An 18,763-nucleotide genomic window follows, 5' to 3' on the forward strand; every position below is an offset into this window, starting at 1 on the left:
TACACCCCGATTCACCCGCATTACACCTATCCTCCGCAAGCTGCGCTGGCTACCTGTCGATCTCCGGATGCGCTTCAAGGTGCTATTGACCACCCATAAAGCCCTACATGGCAGTGGATCTGGATACCTGAGAGACCGCCTTCTGCCAATTACCTCCCTACGGCCTATAAGATCTCATAGGTTAGGCCTCCTCCGCATTCCATCGGCCAGCCAATGCCGGCTGGCAACCACAAGGAGGAGGGCCTTCTCAGTAGCGGCCCCGACCCTTTGGAACGAGCTCCCCGTTGAGATCCGTACCCTCACCACCGTCCAGGCCTTCCGCACAGCCTTGAAGAACTGGCTCGCCCGTCAGGCCTGGGGATAAGGACCATTACCCCGCCCGAATGGTGTATGCATGTTGTGTATTATTTTATTATGTGTCGTTGTCTTAGTATTGTATTGTATTGTATTCCCCTTTCCCTGGTTTCTGTGAGCCGCCCTGAGTCCCCTCAGGGAAAAGGGCGGCCTACAAATAAAATCAATTCCAATTCCAATTCCAACTGGGTACACAGCGCAGGGGAGCCACGCTGCGCAGGAGACTCCTCAGCGCCAGACTCAGGTCAGCGCGAGCCACAGTCCCCTTCACGTTGGCTCAGGAAGGAGGGGGATGGGGAGCAGCAGCTGGTTGGGTGCAGGGAGGGAAGAACTCCACTTCTCCTGCGCTGCACAGGGCTCTCCTTGTGCAGGGCTCAGGAGCTCTTCCCTCTCTCCAGAGACGGCTGCTCCGGCTCTTTCCTGAGCCAACATGAAGGGGACCGCGTCTGGCGCTAATCTGAGTCTGGCACTGAGGAGTCTCCTCCGCAGTGTCACTCTCCTCCACAGCGCAGCCAGATACTCACTTCTCAGTGGCAGCAGCAGAAAGAGTCGCTGTCCCCGCCTCCGTGATCCCGGCCCAGGAGGGTATTTTGCTTGCACGCGCAAGAAAGAGATGAAAGAGAAAAGGGGAGAGAGAGAGTGAGAAATGAAAGAGAGCTGGAAGGAGAGAATGGGAGAGGGAAAATAAAGGGAAACAAATTAGAGGGAGAAGGGGGAGAGGGAGAAACAAATGAAAGAGAGCTGAAGGGAGAGAATGAGAGAGAGGGAAAAGAGAGGGAAACCAGGGGAAAAGAAAGGAAGAAGAAAGAAAGAAAGAAAGAAAGAAAGAAAGAAAGAAAGAAAGAAAGAAAGAAAGACCAACCTATGATGAAAGCAATGGCAAGCTAGATCTCTATGGTTGGGGGTCACCACAACATGAGGAACTGTATTAAAGGGTCGCAGCATTGGAAAGGTAGAGAGCCACTGCTGTAAAGCCATGATGGCGAACCTATGGCACTTGGGCAGGCAAGCTGTCACCCAGCTCAGCTCCACTGCGCATACGCATGTACCTCCCGCTGGCCAGCTGTCTTTTGAGTCTCTGCCGCACATGTGGGAGATGCACGCGCATGGGTGGGAGGGAAGGGGATTTCATGCAGCCCGTTTTTGATCCCAGGAGGCTTCTGGGAGACCTGCTAGGCCAAAAATGGGGCACGGGGGGATCGTTACAATGTTTGGAGGGGTGCATTGCATTATAGGTGTAGGCACTCAAATGTATGCTGTCACACGCCTGCACATGATTTCAGCATAGGACCATCCTCACTGCTGTAGAGGATGGAGGGAATGGCCTTGAAAGGCAGAAGGAAGAGCCACAACCAATCATCTCATTTATCATATCATCTCATATATCTTCATATCTTCATACTTTTGCTATTAAGTTACCAATTCCAACTCTTCTGGCACTTCTCTCCCATTGCTAAATGCAGGGCTATATTCCCTGCACACCACCTGAAAACATGAAAGGATGCAGCAGAAAACTCTCCCTTCCCTTTTCAAACACTGATGTAAAGTTTATTTCTACATTAACCCATCACCTTCTCACCTCTTTCCTCCTTGAAAGACAACACCAGAGGCTCCTGCAATCCCTCGTGCTCCAGGCGACACCGAAAATGGTTGCTCTCCTTGGGGTCGATCTCAATGCTGAGCTGGACATAATAGGTCCCATCTGAGTTGGGGGCCACGTTCCTATGGAGGGTCTCATACTGGCAGACCTCTCCATCTCTCATCCAGGTGGCCTGGATCTCCTTGGGGTAGAAGCCAAAGACCTGGCAGATGAGGACCTCCAGGCTGTCATCCACCACCTTGCGAGTCACTTTCCCCACTGGGGGCTCTGAAGAAAGAGTAACAACAAAGTTCCTGGGATTTCTAGAGTTTCTGTCAAGGCGATTTAATAAGTGGGAAGAAGACCTCCTTTGCCCATCCTCTCCCTCTGCCCCCTCTCCTCTCCTGAACCTCTGGGACACTGAACGCTTTAGATTCATTTTTGAAAGGGACAGATAGAGTTGGGGGTAAAGTTCTCACTCTGACCAAAGTAATTGCAATGCTTGGGCTTTGAGTTCAGTTTTGACACCCTAAATTGAATTTGTTGTCCAAGGTGGAAATTGGGAAGAGAATCAATCAGCTTTTGATTCTGCCACAAATGCAGGATGCAAAAATTAGATTTCCTCATGAAAAAAGGATTGGATCTCAGCCTTAATATCTGGCTCCTTTGGTTTCCTTTTCTTTTTCTTTGAAGAACTTGTTTTTTGAGGAGTGAAGGTTTGGAACTTCTTTTCCCTACTGTGGTAAATTCCCCTAGTTTGTTTTGGTAAGTTCGCACTTCAATTTCTGCCAGGCACATGAAGGGTGGCTTGGCTGTGTAGAGCACAAAACCTGAGGAGGGGAAGATGTGGAGGCCTAGGAAAAAACAATCTGAGCCCATTTGGCCACTCACCTGTCTTCTTTGGAGCCTCCTTCTGGTGGGGCAGGTATCTCTGCAGCCATTCAATGCAGGTCTTCTCCAGGAAGTCTTTGCTTCCCTGGGACCACCTTGGATCCTCCTCCCACTCCTCCTTGATCTTCTGGGCCTGGGGCTGAGCTGTCACTCATCTGAGGGTCTCCTTGTCGAAGCTGATGAAGTCCATCCCATCATAGCCATAGTGCAAAAACCCTCCTTTGCTCCTGTCTTCAATGAGCTCACAGCACAGAAACACCTGCCAGGTTTGAAGCCCTGAAATGCACAAAGAGGGCGTAGAAATATCCAGAGTAATCACTGTTCCCTCTAAGGTGCGCGCTTGCGCGGCCGCTCACATGGCTGCAATACCGCGCGCAGTAGTTTCTAATTGCCGCGCAGAGGCATGTGAGCACTGTTCCCAGTAAGGTGCGCGCTTGCGCGGCCGCTCACATGGCTGCAATACCGCGTGCAGTAGTTTCTAATTGCCGCGCAGAGGCACGTGGGGCACGTTAGGTATCTGGACACGAACTACAGAGCGATTGCAATCAAAACCTCCTCCAGCTAAACCTTTTCTACTGCAGTACATTGCCGCCCGACTTCAGGATTCTCTAATCAGTGTAGGTTGAAAAGAAAAAAGGGAAAGGGAAGCTTAAAGATTTAAAACACCGGAGCGAATGCTTCAGAGGCAACAACGGTTTTCACGGGGAATTAGAAGAGTCAGATAGCCCTGCCTGGAGTTTTGCTTCCCCCCCTCCCTTTCAGACCTGCTGCGAGATCGGGTAATTTGCTATTGCCTGGGCTGGCTCTCCCCAGTTACATTTAGCAAAAATGTAGCTCTTTTGAGCTCTTTTTCTCCCTCCTCGCTTCTTGAGGCTCCACCAATGGGGGAGCAAAGCCCAGCACCAGGCTTTGGGCTAACACAGGGGTCTGCAAAGTTGGCTGTTTTAAGACTGGTGGACTTCAACTCTCAAAATTCTGGAAGTTGAAGTCCACCAGTCTTAAAAGAGCCAACTTTGCACATCCCTCGGCTAACACGATTGATGCCCTCGGAGTTGGAAAGAGGCGGGAGAGCCCGGTCACATGAGCCATGACACGACATCAGCTTTGTGACCGCATTGCTGAGTAATAAAAATTCCAGTCCCACGTTGTAATGAAGGAGTACCTATATTTGATAACTCATTGGGATTTTCAAAGTCATTGAGAATATTTTTGCTTTTAATCTAATTAAACTTCCTATCTGTCAGTTTAAAATAGTGACTTCCATAGAGCAAACTAAAATCACTACTTTATAAACAAAAGGAAGGTGTTTTTTTCTCTTATTTGGTTATGGTAGAGCCATTTTAACAATCTATTTATATTTGCAAGTAGTATGCGGTTTAGAAATTAGTTTTGCAGTAGTAGTAGGTTACTGAAACCCTCTGTACAGAGAGGAGCAAATTCCCACAAATTTTTAAACAATCAGCAAGCATCGTTGAACATGCAGGCAATAAATCCTTGATTTTACAAATTAACGATGGAAGAAAACTCTTAGATGCGAATGAGACTTTAATTATGGTGATTTTAATAATTTTACTCATTTAAAATAGCAAATTGCATATAATACATTCACAGAAGAATACAGTGCATAGACAACTTTTGCAATTGAATGTTAACTCATTAAAATGAAGTATATCAAGTGAAATTCATTAAAATGAAGTATATCAGACATTTACTATTTTAATATTAGTGGTATTAAGTGCCATTTATATATTCATTTCAAAACTCTTTTTTATTTAATCCAAAATGAATTTGAAAAGATCATTGTAATAATTGATAAACCCTAACCCTATAGGTACATCATTGGTCATTGCTGATGTCAAAACGTAAAGCTGGAGTAAATGTTGTTACGAAGAAAAAGTGCAGCTGGAAGTTTAAACTAGAATGGTTGGGACTCAGGCATGAAAATGTGCCGCTCAAACACTATACTTTTCCGCCCACGCTGAAAAAAAATTAGAGGGAACATTGGGTGGTGGTGGGGCTTTTTCTTAAATTTCCCTTCATTTTATTTCCACAACCACCCTGCTGGGCATAAGGTTTCTTAATCGGGGAACACATTCTGAAAGTGGGGCGGCTCCGAGTTAAGCTAAAACGGAGATTGCATCCAGGTGACACTAATATGCCAAAGTAGGTTGGCAGTGCGCACTTTGTATTTTTATAAAAATAAACAAAAGACAAAAATAATATCAACAGCGGTAGATACATTGCTGAAGGGAAAGAACAAATGTAAGAACAGCTGCAATAAGAAAAAAAATATGTCACACATTATTCTACATATACTTGCAAAGGCAAAATTATATAGTTCCGTAATTACATTCTATAGTTCAAAATTATTCAAGACAAAATATATTCCCGACACGTTTATATAACTATTTTTTGCATTCTGTATAAGTGAGTCCCATATTTCATTGCACTTATCCATACAAACTATAGGCTGCATATATATCTATAGCAGGGCTCCCCAAACACGACAACTTTAAGACTTGTGGACTTCAATAGCTGGCAGGAGAATTCTGGGGGTTGAAGTCCACAAGTCTTAAAGTTGCCAAGTTTGAAGACTTCTGATCTATGGGCAGGCAGTCTGCTCATACAAGTCCAATTTTCCTTCCATTGAGTGAAAAAGGCCAGAGATTTATTTTTCCAACATATTTTAATGCTGAGACAGTCCTGAGCTTATTAGTCTTTGGGGCTCCAAAATCAGGTAGTCCTTTACTTACAATCATTTATTTTGTGAACATTCCAAGTTACAACAATACCCGAAAAAAGGGACTTCTGACCGTTTTTCACAGTTACGACCGTTGCACCATCCCCGTGGTCACATGATCAAAATTTGGATGCCTGGCAACTGGCTCATATTTACGACGGTTGCAGTGTCCCAGGGTCATGTGATCCCCGTTTGCGACCTTATGACCAGTGAAGCCAACGGGGGAAGACCGATTCACTTAACAACCATGCTACTAACTTAACTGCAGTGCTTCTCTTAATGATCGTGGCAAGAAAGATGGTTAAAATGAAGCAACATTCACTGAACTGCCTCGCTTAGGAACAGAAAGTTTGGGCTCAACTGCAATGTTCCCTCTAATTTTTTTTCAGTGTGAGTGGAAAAGTATAGTGTTTGAACAGCACATTTTCATACCTGAGCACCTGGATTTTTTTCATTGATGTCACCCAAGACAACAAAATTAATGTTATTTGAAACTCAATTCTACCATGTAAATATCCATTAAGAAATCTCCCTATACAGGTAGTCCTCAATCTACGACCATCATTGAGCCCAAAGTTTCTATTGCTAAGTGAGACATTTGTTAAGTGAGTTTTGCCCCATTTTACAACCTTTCTTGCTACAGTTAAGTGAATCACTGTGGTTAAATCAGTAACCTGGTTGTTAAGTCAGTCTGACTTTCCTACTGACTTTCCTTGGCAGATGGTTGCAAAAGGTGACCCCAGGACACTGCAACCATCATAAATATGAGGCAGTTGCCAAAGATCCAAATTTTGATCCTATGACCATGGGGATGCTGCAATCATCATGTGTGAAGAACAGCTGTAATTCACTTTTTTCAGTGCTGATGTAGCTTTAGTCATTAAGTGAACTGTTGTAAGTTGAGGACTATACTTTCCCCCTTATTATCCAATAGTCTGCAGTGATATTAGCAAGTTATGAATAAATTACCAACTGATGTAGATTAGCAATTGGGGCACTTAAAGAAGCAAACAAAGAGGGGAGAGGAAGGAAGGGAGGAAGGAAAGAAGGGAGAGGGAGAGAGAGAGACAGAGACAGAGGGAGAGACAAAAAAGGAAAGAGGAGAAAGAGAAAAAGAAAGGGGAGAGGAGGCTGGGAGGATAAGAAAAAGAGGCAGAAAAAAGAAAGAGAGAGAAAGAGGAAAGGAAGAAAGAAGGAAGGAAGGAAAGAAAAAAGGAAGAAAGAAAAGAGGAGAGAAGAGAAGGAATAGAGGCCAAAAAAGCAAACAAGGAAAAGTAGGGAAAAAACTTTCACTGGAAAACACTATTTTTCCATCAGTGCAAAACTTTCCTAAACAAGGTTAATTTTCTGGATTTTGACTTTCCGGTCCAGGTGGACCAAGAAGCCTTTATTTTCTTTTTCTAAAATCGAATAAAATCTGCAGAGCACCAGCTCGACTCCCCCTTCCTGTGAAAAAAACCTCGAGCGCAGAGGCTGGATTCAGACAACATGTGCATATCCGGCGTGGGCTTCCACTTGTTTGAGAGTTGGTTGCTGCAGTTGCTGCTGCCGTTGCTGCTGCCGCCGCTTCTCTCCTCAGTAACTTTGATCCAGGAGGGAACAGCCTCCCTGTCAATCAGCTAGAAAATGGCTTCCTTCCCTCGGCTTCCTTTGTGCTGAGTTATCCTTTAGAAACTTACTGTTAATGCCTACTTCCCTATCTCCCACGGGCTATTGGGGCTTTTTTTCCTGCTCCTGCCCCTCCGCCGCCTTCCTACTGGCTCCCGTAGCCTCAAAGGCTCCTCAAAGCCGCAGCACCGGGCAGCAAATCCGGCGGTGCTGTTAGAGGAGGAGGAGGCAGCAGCAGTTAGTCCGGACTGCAAAGGACCTCCTCCCCAGCTTCCCGGAGCCTGTGGAAATTACTGCGCGGGAGTTGAAAAGTCCTACGCAGTGTTTTCTTGCCATGTGCGCAGTCGCACAGCCGCGCACCTTAGAGGGAACAGTGCTCAACTGTGGTTGTAAGTCAAGGAGTACCTGTACTAGAGTAGCTTGGCATTGTTCACATTTAATAACGAGTAATACTATCATCCCAAGAGGGTTGGAGAACAGCCGGGAGGAAATGGGGCTGGGCCAACGGGGTGGGATGTAGGGGGGGGGAGGAGAATGAAGAAGCAATCAATAATAGTTTGGTATTTGGGGAGGTGAGGATAAACTAGAACAGTGGTCAACCACTGGTGGCCTTTAGAATTTTTTTTTGCATTTCTGCATTTTTTTATATTGCACTAAATCAGGGATCCTTAAACTACAGCCCCTGGGCTGGATAGCCGAAGCAGTTACTCCCGCTCGCTGCAAGCAGCCATAAACGCCATGGGGAGGGGGAATTCTGGGAGATGAAGTCCACACATCTTAAAATTCCAAGACGGAAAAACACAGTTCTAAAGGCAAGACTTGGAGGTAGCCAGACTGGATTTATATCCCAGCCCAGAAGCTTCTGCTAACTTTCCTTCCGTTGTCACCTCTTTGTCTTGTCTGAAACCTTAAGACTCACTTCACAGAGATTGCTAAGTTGCTTGAATTGTGCATTAACCAACTTGGCTGTTTATCTTAGGGTGGTTGGGACTCAGGCATGAAAATGTGCCGCTCAAACACTATACTAAGAGATTAGATGTTCAGAGGGCGCTTTGTAGGCATCCAGACCCCACCACTCCTTCTCCTTCAATTCATGCTCATTTGAAACTCAACTTGGATCTTTCCTAGTCTCTCATTCATAAAACCAGGAGCAAAGCGACGAAATCACCAGCTTGGTGGCAAGGAGATAAACAATTCCTGACCATTCAACATGCCATCTTGAGGGAAGAGTCCCTTCCTCTCTTCTTATGCTGGATGGTCCACTGGTGCTGCAAAGAGGAGGGGAAAAAACAGGCAGGATCAGTCTGGGAGGGAGCCTCGAGGAGGAATCACACTGTCCAGGCTGAGGGATCAGCAAAAATCAGCCCAGAGAAGGACTAGAAACAGCAGCTTCAAGAGAGGGATGGGATTTTCCAAAACACAAGAGGGAGGGGCAGGGCTGGGACTGGCTCCTGGGGTGGGTGAGAATCTGTCTAACTCATATGGATGTGTTCCCTCAAGTACACCAATCCAATTCTACTCCCTGTTGCCCCCAGAGACAAAGTGCAAATGGATTCATGGCCTCCAGAGAGTCCAGCTTTTCCTTCAACATCTGGAGGGAGGGATTCCCAGATGGGATCAAGGAGGGGAGAGAAGCCCATGGTTGTAGGACCCTCAAGAAGTTCTTCATCTTCCCCTTCCCTCCCCCTTACACTGGGGATGCTCTGATCTCCTCTTTGCAGGTCTCTGAGCCTCCTTATCCAGTCAGATCCTGGGGGGCCTTGCAGAATAAGAGGTTGGGGGCAGGCAGACCCCTCCCCGGAGCCCCTCTGAATCTCCCCCAAATTCCTTACCTTGCAATGTTTGAGATGAATAGGAGAAGAGGGTTCCCCCAAAGTATCTTCACCATCAGTTGGTCCTTGGACCTCAAAGCCCTCCCCTCCTCCCTCTCCCCCGCATACAGCCCTCACTGGGGCTACTCACCTGTGAGGAGGCCGAAGCTGCTAAATGGCCTGGTTCTTCCCTGCATTGGAGAAAAAGACACAGAGTGAGTCTCTGCCTTGTCTGGATCCTCTGAGGAGGATCTCTTTCTCTTCACCATTAAACCTCTGCAGCTTCATGGATCTCTTAAAGGAGACCAGGCCATGTGACCAAAACAGGTCTCTTAACGGTTAGGGCTCGTGGCATTATAAGGTGGTTTCCTTATTTCCCATTCCAGAGCTAAAGGGCTCCTTGCTCCAAAGCAAATGCCATGTAATCTCTAGGGCCGCCTTCCCTCGACGGTTGGGAAGGAGGTTGGAAATCCAACAGGGAGAGTTTCCCTTTCTCCTCTGCAGGAACAAACCAGTGCAATGATAGTAACTCTGTAACTTTGTTAGAAATCAAGGAAAGGAGGGGAGGGGAGAATAAAGTTGATTTTTTACACAGAGCAAAAGGAAGAAAAAGAAAAAAGTGAGAACAGAATTGTCAGAATGGAAGGGAAAATGGAGACTTTGCTAACAGAAAAACACCGATACTGACATCCACCCTAAACTCCGCTGAAGATGTTACCTAGCCCGGTAACGAAACCCACAAGCACAGAGAACCAACTTTCCATCCCCCACTTTGGTAACCCCTAGGGATAAGCAAAACAAAACCAAAAACGGTAATTTCCCTATTTCCTTTTCAATGAGGAACCTTTTCTCCTACTATTCATATGCTGATGTAAATTAAAGTTAATCCTTCATTTATTATCCTCCAAGTAAACAGGGGAGGTAAAGGTAAAAGTTCCCCTCACACATATGTGCTACTTGTTCCCGACTCCAGGGGGCGGTGCTCATCTCTGTTTCAAAGCTGAAGAGCCAGCGTTGCCCGAAGACGTCTCCGTGGTCATGTGGCCGGCATGACTAAATGCCAAAGGCGCACGGAACGCTGTTACCTTCCCACCAAAGGTGGTTCCTATTTTTCTACTTGCACTTTTTATGTGTTTTCAAACTGCTATGTTGGCAGAAGCTGGGACAAGTAACGGGAGCTCACTCCGTTATGCGGTGCTAGGGATTCGAACCGCCGAACTACCGACCTTTCTAATTGGCAAGCGCAGCATCTTAGCCACTACGTCCCAATCCTGATGTTAATAAAGTTTAAAGTTAATCCTTCATGAACAATTGTCCTACGAGTAAACGGAGAGGGGGGGGGGGCACAAGTTTCCAATCAACGTAATCGCTTAATTATATTGGGTGGAAAAATGTGAGGAGTGACCGTACTAATTTAAGACTCAATCTCAATAGATTTATAAACACTTAGTCCCAGTCCTGCCAGAATAAATCCTGGTTTCACTAGAACCACTCATAGAAGGAACACATGGAGAATGTTTTAGGAGACCCTTTAAAAACAGAGGAGGGCCTCTCTTTTCAATCTCCCCCCTTCCCCGCCTGCCAAAAGTTCTTGCTAAGAAACAGAATAGCTCTTGTTTATTCAGGAGCAACTCCCACTGACTTACCCAGCTCCAATTGTTGGCTCCTTTGTCACTTGCTAGAAAAAAAACGAAAAAAAAACTGGGAGTTAATTAATTTAGAGACACATACGGAGAGACACACAGAGAGACAGAGACACCCACCAATACATTCAAAAGAATTGACTCAAGCTGCTTTAGCTAAGAGACACTGGAAATAACCCTTAATATGTATACACGTAATCCTCGACCTATAACAGTTCATTTAGTGACAGTTTGAAATTAGAACCAATGTTTAGATGCAGACTTGGGGGGAAAAAAAGGTTTCAGAAGCAGTTAAGCTGATCCAAAACTGAGAAGGCAAAAGACCTGCATTGTTAACATTTGTGGATGATATTTGTTACAGCTGTTGAGACTCTAGAAAAAGTGCAAAGAAGAGCAACAAAGATGATTAGAAGATTGGAGGCGAACACATATAAAGAAGGGTTGTGGGAATTGGATATGTCTAGCTTAATGAAATGAAATACTGGAGTGACATGATAGCAGTGTTGTAATATCTGAGGGGCTGCCACAAACAAGAGGGAGTCAAGCTATTCTCCAAAGCACCTGAGGGGGGCGGGACAAGAAGCAATGGATGGAAATTAATTGAGGAGAGAAGCAACCTAGAATTAAGGAGAAATTTCCTGACAGTGAGAACAAGAGCCAAGGTGGCGCAGTGGTTAAATGAAGCACTGCAGGCTACTGCTAGATCAGCAGTTCAGCGGTTCAAATCTCACCAGCTCAGGGTTGACTCAGCCTTCCATCCTTCCGAGGTGGGTAAAATGAGGACCCAGATTGTTGGGGGCAATATGCTGACTCTCTGTAAACCGCTTAGAGAGGGCTGAAAGCCCTATGAAGCGGTATATAAGTCTACTGCTATTGCTATTGCTAAAAAAATTAATCAGTGGAACAACCTGCCTCCAGAAGTTTTGAATGCCCCAACACGGGAAATCTTTAAGAAAGTTGTTTCACAAGTCATCTAAAGATGCATTCAATTAATTAATACTATCTGGGTACATAACAAAAGAACAATCACAAATTTACTCCTTTGCAAAATAGCTTGAAAAGGATTTTCAGTTAAAGTGTCTAGGAGAAATAAAGAATGATTTAGGAGTAGAAATAAAAGAAACGACAAGGGGGATATGTTCTCCAAGTCAAAAGAAAACAGAACATTTGTTTTTAAAAAAAGTTTAATATGGAGCATGCAAACTCCCATGATGCTGTACCAGATTTTCAAACCATAAAAAATAGCACAGCCTGTAATCAGGAATTGTATCAAGCGGTCCTAGGAAGTCTGCTCTACTACCACAATGGTCAAGGGCAGATATTGCCAATTCAGTCAGTATTTCAAGCCACTACACATCAATAGTGATAGCCCTTAGACTTATATACCACTTCACAGTGCTTTACAGACCTCTCTAAGCGGGTTAGAGTCAGCCTCTTGCCCCCCAAAATCTGGGTCCTCATTATACCAACTTGGAAGGATGGAAGGCTGAGTCAACCTTGAGTCAGTCAGAATCGAACTGTCAAACTATTGCCCCAGGGAGAAGGCGGTTAGCCTGAGACATCACTGGGAAAGAATGGGAGGCGGTCTTTATCTGCCGCTGCTGCAACCCCATTCTTTTCCCTTCGGCTTGGCCTCCCCTGTTGGGACATTCGCCCCTCCATCGGGCTGCTGTCATCGCAGGGCCCTATGCTGGCTAAGATTAGACTCTTCTTGGAATGTGTCCTTTGGACCTTTCGGACTATATTTTCATCTGTCCCATTATCAACATTTCCATCTGCCAAGGCCAATGTGGTCTGATGCCGCCTTGGACCTGCTACCACAGATAGCACCACTACTGGACGAGTGGGGGTATTTACAACATATAGAAGACCCTCTCTATCTCTATTCCTTAACCACCTTGGACCCTTTTGGACCTTCCCAGGACTATTCGCACTTTAAATTAATTAACTTGCGCAACCTATAATTTCTTACTCTTCTTTCATCTTTCTCTTCTTCCTTTGTATGGGTTATGCATGAGGTATGTTTGAGATGAGTGAATGTCCCACTTTTATGATTATATTGTTGTAATTTTGTGTTTTTAACTCTTTACGTGGGGACTGCTTGGGAGAGTGCATGAGTATGCGTGCTTCGGAGGACCTGCCGGGAGTTGCGGGGGCTATGGGGGTGGGTGAGGGGACCAGAGACACGGGAGAGGGTCGGGGTATTGCGGTCGTAACAGGGAGAGGCAGATACGGCGGGGACTTTAGGGCAAGCCATTACCGGGGAAGGAGGGTTCGCTATATTACAGAGATCCCTCCTTCCGGCCCTATGAGTCCCACTCCAAGACCAGATGGCGCAAGTAGTCAGGACCCTGGCCTCAGGCTGTTGTCGCTAAATGCCAGGTCTGTTGTACATAAAGCTCCTCTCGTCCGGGACTTAATTGAAGACGAGAGGGCAGACCTGGCATGTATTACTGAGACCTGGCTGGGCCCAGAGGGAGGAGTCCCCCTTGTAGAGCTGTGCCCAGCAGGATTTCAGGTGCTGCATCAGCCGAGAGCTCAGGAAAGGGGTGGGGGTGTGGCCGCCGTTATCCGGGAGTCGTTAGTTCCTCGTAGGGTCCCTGCTCCGGAGATTGTCGGGTGTGAGTCTTTGCTGTTAAAGTTGGACCTCAAGGGTCAAGTGGGTCTGCTGCTAACGTACCTGCCTCCCAACAGCGTTGCAGCAGCCCTCCCCTCGCTCCTCGAGTCGGTAGCCGAGCTGGCAATTGAGTTCCCTAGGTTGATGGTCCTGGGGGACTTTAATTTGCCGTCGCTCGGTGAAAACTCTGATGGGGCGCAGGAGTTCATGGCTTCCATGACAGCCATGGGCTTGACTCAAGTAATTCGAGGCCCAACCCATTCAGCGGGACACATGCTTGACCTTGTATTTCTCTCGGAGCAGTGGATGTGTGATCTTGGTCTGAGGGGGAGTGACATCATACCCCTGTCGTGGTCAGACCATTGCCTACTGAGGCTCGACTTCCGGAGGCCAAACCCCCACTGTAGGGAGGAGGAACCGACCAGGTGGTTCCGCCCCAGGCGTCTTATGGAGCCAGCAAGGTTCCAGACAGAGCTTGGGGTTATTCCTGACACTTTCGCCCACAGTCCGGCGGAGACTCTGGCTGCTGCGTGGCACTTGGCAGCATCAGAGGCCCTCGACCGGATTGCGCCACTGCGGCCCCTCCGAGGCGGCGGATCCCGGAGACCCCCTTGGTTCACCGAGGAACTCCGGGAGATGAAGCGCCGGAGGAGATGCCTAGAGCACCGTTGGAGGTCCGATAAGTCCGCATCGAACCGAGCAATGGTTACCATCTGCACCAGGGAATATACTAGGGCACTTAGGACAGCTAAAAGATCACACATAGCTTCCCTGATTGCATCCGCTGAGTCTCGTCCAGCCGCCCTGTTTAGGATAACCCGCTCCCTGTTGAATAAAAGGGAGACGGGGGAACCCCTGCAGGGCAGAGCTGAAGAATATGCCCAATTCTTAGCGGACAAAATTGCTCGGTTTCGGGCGGACTTGGACTCCACACCTGCAGTTCCAGCCGAGGCACAGGGGGACCAAGTAGAACAGCTCTGGGTTGAGTTTCAGGAAGTTACCCCCGGGGATGTGGACAAGGCCATGAGAGCTGTAAGTTCCTCCACCTGTGCTCTGGATCCGTGTCCCTCATGGTTGGTCTCTAACTGCAGTGAGGTGACACGAGGCTGGATCCAGGCGGTTGTAACCGCCTCCCTTCGGGAGGGGAACTTCCCCGCCGCACTGAAAGCGGCGGTGGTGAGACCCCTCCTGAAGAAACCATCCTTGGATCCAGCTGTCCTTAACAACTATCGCCCGGTCTCCAACCTCCCCTTTCTGGGGAAGGTTGTTGAGAAGGTGGTGGCCTTCCAGCTCCAACGGTCCTTGGAGGAAGCAAATTATCTAGACCCCTTCCAGTCCGGCTTCAGACCCGGTTACAGCACAGAAACCGCTTTGGTCGCATTGATGGATGATCTTTGGAGGGCCAGAGATGAAGGACATCCCTCCATCCTGGTCCTCCTCGACCTCTCAGCGGCTTTCGATACCATCGACCATGGTATCCTTCTGCGACGACTGCGGGAGGTGGGAGTGGGGGGCACCGTGTTACGGTGGTTCTCCTCCTACCTCTCGGACAGGTCGCAGTCGGTGTTAGTGGGAGGGCAGAGATCGTCCCCAAGGCCCCTAAAATATGGGGTGCCGCAGGGTTCGGTCTTATCCCCCCTACTATTCAACATCTACATGAAACCGCTGGGAGAGATCATCCGCAGGCACGGGATTAGATACCATCAATATGCGGACGATACTCAATTGTATCTGTCCGCCCCGTGCCAAATCAATGAAGCGGTTGACGTGATGGGCCGGGGGCTTGAAGCCGTCATGGACTGGATGAGGATTAACAAGCTCGTGCTCAACCCAGAAAAGACCGAGTGGCTGTTGTGTTTTCCTCCCAAAAATTTGGCCAATAATTCAACACTCAGGCTGGGGGGTCAAATTTTACACCCCTCAGAGAGGGTTCGCAACTTGGGAGTCCTCCTGGATCCACAGCTGTCATTCGACCACCATATAGCGGCTGTGACCAGGGGGGCATTCGCCCAGGTACGCCTGGTGCGCCAGTTGCGACCCTACCTGAATCGGGAGGCCCTCACAACAGTCACTCGGGCCCTTGTGACCTCTAGGCTGGAATACTGCAATGTGCTCTACATGGGGCTGCCCTTGAGGAGCATCCGGCGACTTCAGCTAGTACAGAACGCAGCCGCGCGAGTGATCGCGGGTGCACCCCGATTCACCCGCATTACACCTATCCTCCGCGAGCTGCGCTGGCTACCTGTCGATCTCCGGATGCGCTTCAAGGTGCTATTGATCACCCATAAAGCCCTACATGGCAGTGGATCTGGATACTTGAGAGACCGCCTTCTGCCAATTACCTCCCTACGACCTATACGATCTCATAGATTAGGCCTCCTCCGTATTCCATCGGCCAGCCAGTGTCGGCTGGCAACTACAAGGAGGAGGGCCTTTTCAGCAGTGGCCCCGACCCTTTGGAACGAGCTCCCCGTAGAGATTCGTACCCTCTCCACCGTCCAGGCCTTCCGCACAGCCTTGAAGAACTGGCTCGCCCGTCAGGCCTGGGGATAAGGATTGCTACCCCGCCCGAATGTTGTATGCATGTTGCTCATTATTTTATTATGTGTTGTTGTCTCAACGTTGTATCCCCCTTTCCCTGGTTTTCTGTGCGCCGCCCTGAGTCCCCTCAGGGAAAAGGGCGGCCTACAAATGCAAATAAACCTAACCTAACCTAACCAAACTGCAGGCAGCTAGCAGGCAGCAGAAATAGCTTGCAGTAAAAAGGCGAAAGATTTATAAATTTATAACTTCTACTTTATTAGAAGTAACATTAGAAGAAGAAAACGTTAAAGGTTGCATGATAGTGTGGGCCAAAAACTTTGGTTACAACATAGATCTAGTGGATTGGGTAAGAATTTGGAACACAAATTATAAACTAACACGATCAGCAGCACTTATATACAAAATGTTTTATCGTTGGCACTTATCACCAACAAGATTGGCTAAAATGTACCCAAACATGAAGCCGACCGGCTGGAAGTGTTAAAAAGTACAAGGGACCTATTATCACATATGGTGGACCTGCCCGGAAACACAAAAATATTGGACAAAAATTTGGAAATGGGTGCAAGAGATTACAGGAGAACAGATAAAATACAAACCCGAAATCTTTCTACTGGGAATAATCAAAGAGAAATATACAAAGAAAATTAAATACATATTAACGCATCTGCTAACTACAGCTAGAATAGCATTTGCCCAATGCTGAAACAAAATAATACCCTCTCGGACGAATTAGTGATAAAAAAACTTTGGATTGTGCAGAGATGGACAAATGAACACTGAAATTAAAAGATAAAGAAGAGTCGGAATATTATGAAATTTGGAACAATTGGTACAAATGGCTGCAAAACAAGAATAAAATTAACTAAGCCAAAAAACTATATATAAATATATATAGAACTGTATATAAAGGTGTGTAAATATAGAAGCAAAATATTATATACATGTACAGGTATGATGACCTAACAATGTTGATGTAATGACTGTAAGGTGTTGTAGAAGGGGGAAAAAAGAAAAAAAAAGAAATAGCTTGCAGTAGTGCATTCTAATCACTCTGACTCTTAAATGATTAAAACCTATACAACAGTGGTTAGGAATTAAAATATTATGTTATGAAAAGTGGGAGTCCCAACCCCTGGCCCATGGCCCACTACCAGGACTTCAATCTTTTGGAACCGGGCTGAAGTGGCATGCGAGCCATACGTGTAAGCAATGGGTGAGCACTGTTGTGCGTGCTTGCTGCTCACACAAATGCAGCCCGCTCCATGTGTGGAACCATCCTCTCCCTCCCTCGCCGATCCACAAAACTAATTTAAAGCAAACCATGGATTTGGGATGACATTTACAAGTGAACTGGAACTGTATTGTAGACAGTGATGTACAAGATAGAGAGTCAATGTCAGGATTTGTTGTAATGTTTGCAATGTTTGGTTCAGTGGTGGGATTCCATTTTTTTTACTACCGGTTCTGTGGGCATGGCTTGGTGGGCGTGGCATGACTTGGTGAAATGGCGGGGGGAAGGATACTGTACAATCTCCATTCCCTCCCCACTCCTGGGGAAAGTTACTGTAAAATCCCCATTTCCTCCTGATCAGCTGGGACTTGGGAGGCAGGGAATAGATGGTTTTTAGAGGTTTTTAGAGGTTTTATTTGCATTTGTAGGCCGCCCTTTTCCCTGAGGGGACTCAGATGGGGAGTGGGGCCAGTCAGAGGTAGTATTTACCGATTCTCCGAACTATTCAAAATTTCTGCTACTAGTTCTCCAGAACCTGCTGAATACCACCTCTGGTTTGGTTGGAACGCCAACTAACCGGTTGGAAATGCAGAAAACAGACTTCAGTTGCCATTTCCACAGCTCAAGCAGAATCCATGACATTATCAGAATTGTGTTCAGATATAGCATGGTATATGTAATAGTTAAAGGGTTTGGATATTGAAGTGAAAGGAGCTGTGCCGGTGTTTGAAGATAACACAACATGTATACAAATGGCAAGAGAGAATAAAAACCAGAAGCAAGCACGTTGACACAAAATATTGTAATGCCAGAGAAGCAGTGAAAGAAAATACAATTGACCTGGTTTATTGTCCATCAGAAAATAATTTAGTTGACCTCATGACAAACCCATTTAAGTATACAAAAACACAAGATTCTTAATAAAACAACTTGGTTTAAATGCTGTCCAGCTATAAATTGGAGGGGTGCTATGATATTGGATTTAGTAGGTGGGAGAGGAAAATGTACAATAGGCCAGAACACACAGTTGTAGTGGTTAGAAAGTGCTGACTCCTATTAAATGGAAAAGGGGGGGGGAGAAGGGGAAAACAGAAAATATTAAACATATAAGTATATATTCAAGAACGAGATATAAAGGGGGGGGAAACATACCTAGGGTAGACTAGTGAAGGTAAGGGAATAAGAAATGATACTAAATTGCTGTGGCCCAGCAGGAGCCGTTGGAGCTGCCACCAGACTCCAACAGCGAGGGGCCCTATGAGTCGACTCTGGAGGACCCTGGACAGGGTTCCGACTCCGAGCAGGGCGCAGAGAGGCTGGTTGGCCACCAGGAGGCGCCTGAGCCTTGGACCAGTGGGGAGGAGACAAGGAAGAGTGATCCGGACGCCAGCAGTGAGTTGTTCCTGGATGCCCGGCACCGAATAGCTAATAGGCACCAGGAACAGTTATGCAAGTACAGGAGGTAACTGCACTCAGCTGGTGGTCATTAGGCTCCTCTCCAGACTATAAAAAGGACTGCTTGTGCACACGCCCCTTTTGCAGAAGTCAACGCAGGAACTAATGTTGGAGAACATGATTGTGAGCTTGGCAGGCTGGATTGCTGCCACGGCTTATCTGTGCTGGATTGCTGCCCAAGCTTGTCTGTGCCGGTTTGCTGCCAAGGACCTGTCTGTCTGTTAATTAAATGCCGTAACTTATCTTTGGCTTGGAGTGTGCTTTGGTGTGGAACGAGGGGGGTCAGA

General features: G+C 46.9%; 1 protein-coding gene across 1 annotated transcript in view; it reads right to left on the reverse strand.

Annotated features, from left to right (window-relative positions):
- Positions 1-4,992: 4,992 nt before the first annotated feature.
- LOC106545552 (major histocompatibility complex class I-related protein 1) overlaps positions 4,993-18,763 on the reverse strand; it is a 37,844-nt gene continuing 24,073 nt past the window's right edge. Inside the window, exons 7-9 of the mRNA XM_087711290.1 lie at positions 10,630-10,661; positions 9,135-9,174; positions 4,993-8,440 (exon numbers count right to left, since the gene is read on the reverse strand). Of these exons, the coding sequence (XP_087567416.1) occupies positions 8,418-8,440; positions 9,135-9,174; positions 10,630-10,661 (95 nt within the window). The 3' untranslated portion in view covers positions 4,993-8,417. The remainder of the gene's footprint in view (positions 8,441-9,134; positions 9,175-10,629; positions 10,662-18,763) is intronic.

This window comes from Thamnophis sirtalis, unplaced genomic scaffold (assembly GCF_051295495.1).
Source record: "Thamnophis sirtalis isolate CommonGarterSnake01/CBP01778 unplaced genomic scaffold, rThaSir2_p1.2 scaffold_3, whole genome shotgun sequence".
Taxonomy (NCBI): Eukaryota; Metazoa; Chordata; class Lepidosauria; order Squamata; family Natricidae; genus Thamnophis; species Thamnophis sirtalis.